The sequence below is a fragment of the Mesitornis unicolor genome, unplaced genomic scaffold, assembly GCF_000695765.1.
Source record: "Mesitornis unicolor isolate BGI_N332 unplaced genomic scaffold, ASM69576v1 scaffold27146, whole genome shotgun sequence".
Lineage (NCBI taxonomy): Eukaryota > Metazoa > Chordata > Aves > Mesitornithiformes > Mesitornithidae > Mesitornis > Mesitornis unicolor.
The window spans coordinates 24,360-35,187 of record NW_010189306.1 but is presented as its reverse complement, the minus strand read 5'-3'; the positions used below and the strand labels follow the sequence as shown (position 1 = coordinate 35,187).

Sequence of the window (10,828 nt, the reverse complement as noted above, 5' to 3'; positions counted from 1 at the left end):
CTGACATTTCCACAGAAGGATGTCTACAATATCCTCCTCTGCACCTACACAGTGCTCTGGAAAGAAGCGGCATGGAAACTCATTCTCCACAACCCAAACTTGTAGCTGATCTGCAATAGTATCCACAAAACAACTAATACCTCACCCTGCACCTAAGCTTTCCACTTGTTTGGTTTTTAAAAACAGATCACTTCACAGAGGGAATCCTAGTTCTGATGGTAACAGTGGTCTGAAGTTAGCTTTGCTGTTGAAGGCAACACTAGGAATAAGATAATCAAATCCGTTTTCACACTTCTATGGCACAGGAAGAGCTGAGAAAAAGCTGCTTTGAAATGAACATTAGGTTGTGAGCTAAAAAAACACGATATAGACAAGCATATGAGGATGGATTTTCAAACTGCTATTTTTTGTGAAACTTTTTCTTGTAAATAAAGCAACATTTTAAAAATATGTTCATATTTTTAAAATGCAAGAATCACAACAGACAAGTATAAAAAGCTAGAATTTTGGGAAATATAAAAAAATTAAAAAACAGTAGAAATATACAACACAGATGCAAACAAGGAAAACATCAAATGTTATTTTCAAAGGACAAATTGCAATCTTAAAGCATCTCCCTCAAAAATTCTCAACATAAATAATGGACTTTTATTGTTCATTTACTGCAAGGTTAGGCAGCCTGATATGATGGATGAACTGTCAACCCCCAGCTAAAGTTCTAAAATCCATCATAGAAAGAGTGGAAATTTCACTCAAAGTGTCAATAAACCTAAATGATGAAGTGCAAAATACTTTACAGAGTTCTGATCATTTTTTAGAACCTGCATTCACTGCAGGTGAATTTCAGAAATACTGCTCTTTCCCCCAACTCCCCATCCCTTCTCCCTGTAAGTCATAAAATGCAGGTGTACACCCTGATTTATAAGTCAGAGATACCATAGTCAGAAGCACAGAACAGAAATTGTTTTCGTAAAGGTCTAGTGCTAGGGAAAATTATGTTTACAAAACAAGCTATTTTACTCTACCTGAACATCGAAAAGATCACCAAGACTTTATAAAGATTTCTCTTTAACTATTTAGTTATTCAAAAGTGGCCACATTAAGAAAATTAACCAAGGGCTACACCAAAGCTTGGTCTGAAATCAAAGCTGACCCTGTTCTGAGGCAATTAGAATTACTCTGATTCTATGACAAATAAAAACAGGAGATTTTTTTTGTGTGAATGCATAATAAAATATATAGAATTCCATTTAATAACAAAAGAGGTTACTGTGTCTTTACTTAATTTGTTTATAATTGACAAATAATTATGAAATATTTGCACCTACTACCTGACAGTAATAACAGTGCTTTACATTACATACATGTGAAAACTTCACTTTAAACACGAGTTTTCATGTACCCTGTTATAAACCTAAAAGTGGTGGCAATTGCAGCAGCATGCACTAACACGCAGACGCATCCAAAACCATGTATTACATTGCTTGACATAGGTATGCAAGATTTTGTTGTCAGCTTCAGTGTTTACATTATACAGCAACATATTCTATGGACCAGAGGAAGCCTGCATCTCCTCTTCACACCCACACACAGAAACCAAGTAAACCACTTGTAGCAGACTTACCACAATATATTAAAAATTAGCTACCAATTACCATTTTGGACTTGATTCTGTGATGTGCTGCAACTTAAAGCTAAGCATGAAAACTCCCAGCAGAAGTATCACAATACACTAGACTACAAAAATTTTAGTTTTTACTACAGATCTGATAGTCTAACAAACTTCTGCCAAATTTGATGGGGCTATTTTAATAAATTGGTAGAAAGCATGTATAATAAACATAAAAAAGTCATAAAATTACTAAAGTCATGAAATCTGTAAAACTTAGGTCATCCTGCTTTTCTTATAATTTAGTGTTTAAAAACTCAATGTTTTACCTTAAGGTACCACCAGACTCTCATCTGTACCTCATCTTTATTCTAACTGTCCTGCCTAATGGTAACACTACACAAATCTATCTCTTTGATTCTTTTCTTCCATATTCAAACAAAGAAAGCAAGCTGTGCATCATAACTAAGTCAGATTAAAACTATATCCTCAGAGAGTACCAATCTAAACACTTCTAAATATCCGTGTTGGAATACCAAATTTGTTTTAGCTTTAAACACATTCATAACATACTTATTTCAGAAGTCAATCACACTCGTACATGAAGAATGTTAAATAAATATATTTAGGCACTGACTTGACTTATTTTAGAAAATGGGCTACAAAATAAAACCGAACAACTCCAACACTAAGGCTCCTTATCTTTCCTTTTACCTCATTTACCTGTTTTATACCATAACATTATCACTGGAGTTTTACATCCATCACTCTTACAAAAACAGCTCATCTGACACTTCTGTACTGCAGAAAAGAATGTTTCAAGGCAAGGACTGATGACAAATGAAGCTTAATTACTGCACTGTCTATTAGTCCAATGTGATACCGTCCATATATGAAGCAACTAAAATTGTCTTACCGTACACTTTGTGCTGCTTGTAATGGTCAGGGTGAAATCCGAAGAGAATTCTAAGTCTGGAGTGGATGCAATGTTACAGTCAATATGCTGTTGGAAGGAATAATACAATTCTGTCAGTAACAGTGCTAAACTTAAATTAAGATATATCTTTGGATGAAGGTTGTCCAGTTGCTCCCACAAAATGACAGCTGGTCTAGGGCAATACTAATTCAGTTCTCCGAATATGGGAAAAGACTTAAAAACCACCTAATCCTCTCTGTACATTGACAAACCATCTAAAACACCTTTTCCCCAAATGTCAAAGTAACCAGACATTTTGACTAGCAGTGGTTTGGAACTAGACATAGTAGCTCACTCTGTTCATGAAAGTTGCTCTTGGGTAGCTGAGGTTAAGTAGCCTTCACAGGCATTCATACAGATATCCTCAGCAGCCATTAGTCTATAGGGCCATAATTTCTGAAGTCACTTCAGCTGTAGGATTTTGCATTGCCCTCCGAGTGCCCTGAGCCCAGTGCACAGGATCCCCATTGGGCCATTTCTCCAGCTTGTGGAGGTCCTTCTGAATGGCAGCACAATCGTGGTATACTAGTATGGGAAATGTCAGAGTGATACAACAGAGGAGAAAAAGCAAAGAGAACTGCTTCTCTATTTGAAATTAACACAACACAACAGCATCCAGAACTATAACAATGTCAAGTCAAATTGCCCCCTGCACTTCAATATTCTTGCTTATTTATATATATAATCAATTATTGAAGAGCATTAAGCTTCAGTTTTCAGTTGTTCATGAAAATTCCACATTTTCTCTGTATGAAGTTCTTCAGTTGACATACTCGGCTAAAATGCATTATCCAAGTACCACTGAAGTTAAATGTCATATACATTATTAATAAATATTTCTTTCTGTTGCCTCATCTTTCTTTAAAGAATGTTTTGCTTCCTGAAAAGTTACATTATAAACTATTCAAAAAAAGCAGCAGCTAATCTGACCAAACACACTAAAAGGTCTTCTGTAATAATTATATGATAAATTGCAACATTTTAAAATTTTTCCTCAAAAATATAATCCATTTGTTCTGTCGAAAGGCTATTGATTAAAACAAACAACAATGGCATTACAGGTAAATTAACTCATTAATTTTATTACTTTGTACCGGAACTCCAGCAAACAAGCTTATGCATTGCACTTTAGGTTAGTTTGAAAACCATGACTGTGACCAAGAACAAAGTACTATAAAACAATTAAGCATAACAAATTATGTGAAATGCTGCATGATGGTAAGCTTTGCTAAGCACATACACCTGAGCTAGACACTGACTGCTCATGACAGTATAGATTAGAAAGGAACATGTACCAGTAAAGCATTTTGCTTCTAAAGTAACAGCAGGTTATAGACTGCACTGGGCATATTTAACTATAGTTATTGTTATCAACATCTTCCAGGTAAAGATGTTGTTTTAATTTATTTGTTTGCCTAGCAAACTGATAGCCCTCAACTTACTCACGCAGCTGTTGATTAAGAACACATTACATGTACTTTGTTTTCTGTATACCAAACTTGACCTATTTGCAAGAAGTATTCAACTACGCTTCCACTTGAATCAAAACATACAAAATGTTATAAAAAACATGGTAGGTGAGAAAAGTTCCTATGCCTCACTCATTGTACAACCAAACCTGCCAGATGTACAAGTACAACAAGTACAGCCTCGGACTCTTGATCTCAGTACCTCAGTCTTGTGCACATTCAACCACTAAGGATGGAATTTATCTGTCCTATCATGAGATATTTCAACAACAGAATTGATCACTCTACTCCTTCCTTACAGTCAAGCAAAATAGACACTTGGAAGCTCCAAGTCACACATCTTATAGTTGTTCTCAGGAATTTTATTTCATCAACTTTAGAAAGTCTAGTCAACAAGCTCAGAAAATAAAATGTAAGACACAAAGTAGTTATTCTAATTACAGAAAAATCAGTCTCAGCACTTCTTATCTTTGAATACCGAATTTAAAAAAATGTAACTTTCTGATCTTCTCTGCAATAAAGTCATGAACAAGAAAAAGCTTGCATCAGGATACACTCACAACAAGACTGTACTTCACCTGTTGCTGCTTTTGTGGGCAGGATGATAACTGACCACAGCAAGTAGTTTATATGCTGGAAGAGACTGGAACTACTCTCAGTGGTAGTGTCAAGTTCAGTGATGAATTATGTAAACACATTTTCTTCTATATAAAAATAGGATAGGGATGCATTTGAATAGAAATTACCTCTTCACTAAACAGGCAATTCTCACTGAAGGGCAGTAATATTACTGTCCTAAATGTTTTACAATAGAAAGGTAACCATATGAACTACAATTAGAATACCATTGTGACAAAAAGCTTGGTTTACAGTAGTCCTTCTCTCAATGTGATTTGAACTGTTCAAATTATTATTAATCACAAAGTTTGTCAGAATTTCAAAACAGTGTTCTGGAATTACATCTCGTCATGTAGGTGCTCTCCAATATGAATCACCATCAACTTTGCTGCTATTCCTCATCACAAAGCTGCCATTAAAAAAAGACAAGACAGGAAAGTAAGAATCAAATTAATTCAGTGAGTACTGCAAAAACTACCGTTGCCTTTTCAAGCATGGTCATTCTGGTGGATGAAGCTATGGGTGATAGTGAGTGACACTGCAATGAAAGATCTTTAAAGCCAGCTAGCTTGACACAGAAATAGATAAGAAACCTCTCTGCAACTCAGTATACTGACTGAGATGAAGAGGGAAGCAAAGTAGAAGAAAGGCTCTACATTCCAGGGTGGGGGTTTTTTTTGGTATAGTTTAGATTTCAGTTATGCAACTCATAACTTACTAAAATGCAAGCAAATTTGGGTTTGGATAGAAGAAAATGTTGAACTGAACAATCTAAATATGGGAAGAACACTTTTTTAAGAGCTCAAATTTGGTTAAAAAAGCAATTAATATAAGTCTTACAGTCTAACACCAAGAACTTTATTGCATTTGTATAATTTTGAAAATGCCAAAGTTCATGTGTGTGTATTTTTTAATTCTCCTCCATAAAAAAAAAATGAAATTTCTAAAAATTTAGTAAGTATGTACCTTAATGACAGTGGCTGTAGATATCAGTGTGCTTGGATCCAGCACTTCCACAACAGCTTCTGGAATTACAGCTTTCTTCATGCAAGACATGTCAAAACCATACACATCTTCCCAGAAAAGTAGCTTGTCCACATGTTTATTCATATCCCCAACAGCTACTAGACTAATGGTGCAAATGTCAGGATAAACTGTAACAACAGAAACAGATTATTGAAGTTTTATTTTAGACATGGACAAAGATGACTTTTTCAATCTTTTCATTTTAAGTGATTACCATCTTAAACGAACAAATAAAATAACTTTTTCAGCTCTTGGACAAGACAGTTTTTCTGCTACTTTATTTTCTGGCATCCCATTTGTCCACACAAGAGACTAGACATTGGAACTTAAATTTCCCACACTACTCTGGAAACAGTAATTCCTCATATCAAAATATCTTCGTAGTTGAATCCCACTGACAGGAAAAGACTGGAAACTTGATGTCTGAAGAAAATAATTTGGAACATTCTATTATGGCTTCTATACAGAGACTGCCCTAATATGTATTTAATAAGTGTAGACAGACACACAAAGGAAAAGTCAGGCAAGGGTTTTGCTATAACAAGAAATCTCTGAAAATACCTTATTTCCAGAAAAGAGCAAATATTCTTACTTGAGAGTTTAATTCCTATTTCTTATGAGCTCTGGCTAGTACTTGCCTTACAACCTAAAAATTTATTTCTGGGTACTGGAAAAGAATAACCACTCTCTTATCTGCATCTGAAGAGTATGGAAGTGACCCAACACACAGAAGAGAACTTCATCAATTACCCCCACTGTTTTAGAATGACAGCTATCATTCTTACATCATCTTTACATTTGTGCTTTCCCTTCTCTTAGGAATATTTTCAGAACAAGTACCTATTTACAGCTTTTCCAAACAGTAGTGGAAAACTGACATTTGCCTTTTTAACAGCTGCTGACAGCAAAGCCAGTCAATCTCTTGGCAATCTCTATCCACTACTGACTGGAAGAGACACAAAGAACAGCTGCTATGAACATGGCTGTCTACAGCACTATCAAATAGTAAGAGAAGCGCAATTTATATTTAGCTAGGTTTCTTTCCACAAATAATTTCCCATGTTTTGTTTTCACAGTTTTAAAGCCTTTAAAGCCACATACATTGAATTCTTGGTCTGGCTTCAGAGCAAAGTGCCTACTAATAAATACCTTATTTTATTTTATGTTTATTAATACATGAATGTGGCAGTGTTAATAAAACTGAAGCTTCTTTTTTTCCTCTCCAAAATCTGGTGAACTGTAAAATTAATTCTGTCTGCAGCTCTGTTTGAAATTGTAGCTTATCAAAATGAGTACGGAGAAATCATCGGTACAGCATGGCAAGTCAGAAAAGCAGTATTTTTTGCCTTGTAAAATACTGAAGACTGAAACAACAAATTGAAATTAGGCCTTTTATATAGTGAGAGCAGATTTAGCCTGAAGGAAATAATCTTATAGTTATTAATGATAAAGAAGAGTTTTCTCTACTGAACCTTTTTTTCATTTTCATATGAAGACAGTAAAGTAAGCAACCACCTCCACATTCGGGATGACCAGTTTATACAAAATATGTACATACTGCCATTTTTCCTCTATTTTTTTCATTCTGCTATAAACATTCAGAAATTTCAACAAGCTTAAACAGGAATCCCATTGGTAAGCTACCAGCATCCCTACTTTGGGGATCAGGAACTCAAAGCAGAAGGTTTCTCCAGGAACAGACTACAATTAACTCAGCAGTGAAAAGACAGTTTGATGAGAATAAGAACAGGAAAGAGTTCAAACTGTCTTGTCTGAAACAAAAAATTTGGTTCCAGCACACCTGACAGCTGTCACACATGCACAAAAAAAAATATCAACATCTCATGGTACGAGTATTTGTGAGTAGTTTCTGGAGCCATAAATAAGGGATTTCCATTTCTCTAAGCTTTCATATTGCTGTTTACTAGCATGACAACTGACTGTATCTGGCTTTACTTCCCAGAATTTAAACCTTCAAGAACCTCCACTGACTCTCCAAAAACTAAAAGACTGTGTGAAACAAACAACAAAACTAAGTGACTACAGCCGTTGAGGGAATATTTTTCAGGGAAATGAAGGAACCCCTGCATAGGATGCAATGAGGATGAGTAGAAGAGAGACTGAAAGTCTCCATTTATAGAATACCCTTACAGGAGCATGCTAGAGACACTGCAAATTAAAGTGAAAACCACAGCAAAACATGATCAACCACTTTGTAACCTTCCTTCCTCAGACTAGCCCATAACTCTGGGACATTCTGTTAACAGAAGAAAGTTAACCACATCTATCAAGCATGAAATATTTGAGTGGGACCATAATCAGTTTTTATTAAATCTCTTTGTCCACACAAGCAAATCTTTAAATCAGCAGTGGAACTCACGGTTAATTATATAAAGTGCTTAAGAACAAGCAAAAAAGTAAATATTAATGCTCTAATCTAATCTGCATTTTTAGTTTAGCCTATCAATAGCAACTAAAAAATAGACAATACTGGTTCAGACTTCGCAAAAATAAATCTCTCTTCCACCAACAGGGCACAGGCAAATAACTACAGTGATACATTAACTTCCAAATTTACAAACTCACCCATGTCCAGAAGCATATGCTATATTGATGTTTGACTGGAAATGTAAGCATGTTACCTAAATATCAACCTAAATCATCTAAACACTGTAGAGTTTTGTAAACATTTAAAAGCATCTGCCTAAAACTGCATTTGCCATTTCACCCATCATTCTCGATCCCCCTGAAAATCCCGATCTTTCTGCAACCCTGTAACACTTTCCTGTGCAATCCTGACAGACCCATCATTTTTTTCTGATTAAGCTTATAACTTAATTATTCCTTTTCATAGGTGAAATGAACAAAATGCTGATTGGACAAAAGCACATATTCCTCAATGCTCTCACAGATTCATCGTTTTGACCATCTGTGTCCTTCTCGACTCAGTGCCCAGAAGTCATCTGTCACCAGTAACAGCTCACGTGGTAAACAGAATACGATGGGAAATTCTTTATCCCTTAGCAATGCCTCACAAACTTTGGGACACTGAAGGGTAAGGCAGCAATCCTCCAGATATGCAGAAATAATTCCAAGTTAATACCATCATCATTTTGATGTGAACAAGCAAAAAGTATTGTTTTGAATGATGCCTTCCTTACCTGTGTCACTCAAGTGTGTGCAAAAATCTATACTCAAGCAAGTAACAGCTTTAAAGAACAAACAGATGGGTCCTGGGCAGCAAGAATTTTATGTTTCCAAATAAAGCTATTATATACTGTACACATTACCCTAGACAGTTTGGCATAATCCACTTCAACATGCCAATAGGCTAAACTGAAGTAATGACGATATGACCGACTGAACACAAATCTAGAAATCTGGATTCTATTCCCAGCTCAGTCATTGACAGATCTGGCCAAATCACAGCTGCTTCTGCTGCTTTTTTCAGCAGCAAACAGTCCCCGTAATAACGATCTTGGGCTCAATAGTACAAAGTGGCTTGAGACAAAATTAAGCTTTATGGCAGATTCAGGAGTTTTTCTGGTAAGACTTTACCTCAGAATGAGCTCTTTGGTTTGACTTATTGGAATTTGGATGTGCCCACAGTTCTGCTGTGATTCATCGATGCTGCAGAAATGTCCATCTTGCTAAGCTGACTGCTGAGCAACTTCCTCATGAATCTCGGGCACATTCATTTATACCTCTATAAGCTGGCAGAACAGCAGTAATCATATGCATCTTAAGGAAATAGCATTCCATTTAAATTCAGCCATACCAATCAGCGATTGTACAATACTGTATGCTTTGTGAGGAGTCAAATAAGGGACCAAGACCATTCTCAAGACCACAAAGGATAAGTCTGCTGCAGAACCAGCACACTCTGCCTCTCAAAGGAAACTTTGGGAGACACAAGCTACTAGCAAACTCACCAACAATACAAGTAGAGCCCAGAGAACAAGATAACATCACAGTTTCAACAGAGGTTATAAAATTTCTGGCCCTTTTCAGAAGGCTTTGTTAGTAGCTAAACATAAAACAATTTCCTACAATTTTAGAGGATGTCCTCAAATTTGATTATGTTGTGATGTAAAATTATTAGCATATACCTGTACAGAGCACACCCCAACTGTGTTCCAGATCTGGCTGGACTGTATTACTGAAAACAAAAAAGCTTTTGTTCTGTCTTGTTGTTCAAGTGGCTTCCAAATATTTTAACACATGAACAGTCACCTCTTGTTCATACATTCAGCTTTGTGACTGAATGTTGAACAACTGCACAAACCCCCTTTTTTCTGCTACATTTTGTAGCATACAAAAAGCTCACTGCAATCAAAGGGAAGCTCTGCAGCGAGCACTGTTACAGAGTCATTAATTCAATCATTAAGTCAGTGTAGTGAAACTAACTGTGTGCATGGTTAGCACAAAAGGGAAAAAAACCCCATACTGATGACTAGGATTGAAAAGATCAATATGAAATACAATACTGACAAAGAAATTAAGTGCAAGGAATAAAGCATATGCAGAACTCGTGCAGAAAATTGCATCACGTGAGGAACAAATATTTACAGGTATTTAAACACTGCTTAAAATGGTACTAAGCTACTTAAAAGGATAAAAGAATTCTATCTAAAAATAAAACCTTTTTGTTTTGTAACTTCTGTACTCTTCAATGACAAATAAAAAAGGGTATATTCCCACCAGGGTAGAATAAACATGCTAAACAAACAATGTAATTTCATTCATTTTTTTCACGTGGCTTCTTGTGTTTGAAACTATGTTCCTCCTCATGGAAATTCCTCCCTCCAGGAAAACATCCTATCCACTTTTCATCTAATTCATAGGAGCTTACTCAAACAGTATCACATCTTACGAATAAGTCTTATTTTCTTCTGTTTGTAGTTATGCAGAAACTGGGATTTCAAGAGGGGAAAACAAATGCTCACATGTGTAGGAAGAAGTAGGGAGGAAGAATTTAGACTGTACTTAAGAATAAATAAGCCCCTCTATTCTTAAAAACATCATTGACTTCAGACCTTGATACCCCATCTAATGCTCTTCTATTACCCATACAGTAAATTAATGCCTTGAAGCTCATACTAATGGAAACATTTTTCATTTAGACTGCCA

The 10,828-nt window shown here is 35.7% G+C and overlaps 1 protein-coding gene across 1 annotated transcript in view; it reads right to left on the bottom strand.

Annotated features, from left to right (window-relative positions):
• Positions 1-10,828, bottom strand: part of PRMT3 (protein arginine methyltransferase 3) — a gene marked incomplete at its 5' end in the record, with an annotated part of 52,140 nt that overhangs the window by 19,249 nt on the left and 22,063 nt on the right. The window contains 2 exons of the mRNA XM_010186026.1: positions 2,526-2,612; positions 5,639-5,826. Coding sequence (XP_010184328.1) covers positions 2,526-2,612; positions 5,639-5,826 — 275 coding nt within the window. The remainder of the gene's footprint in view (positions 1-2,525; positions 2,613-5,638; positions 5,827-10,828) is intronic.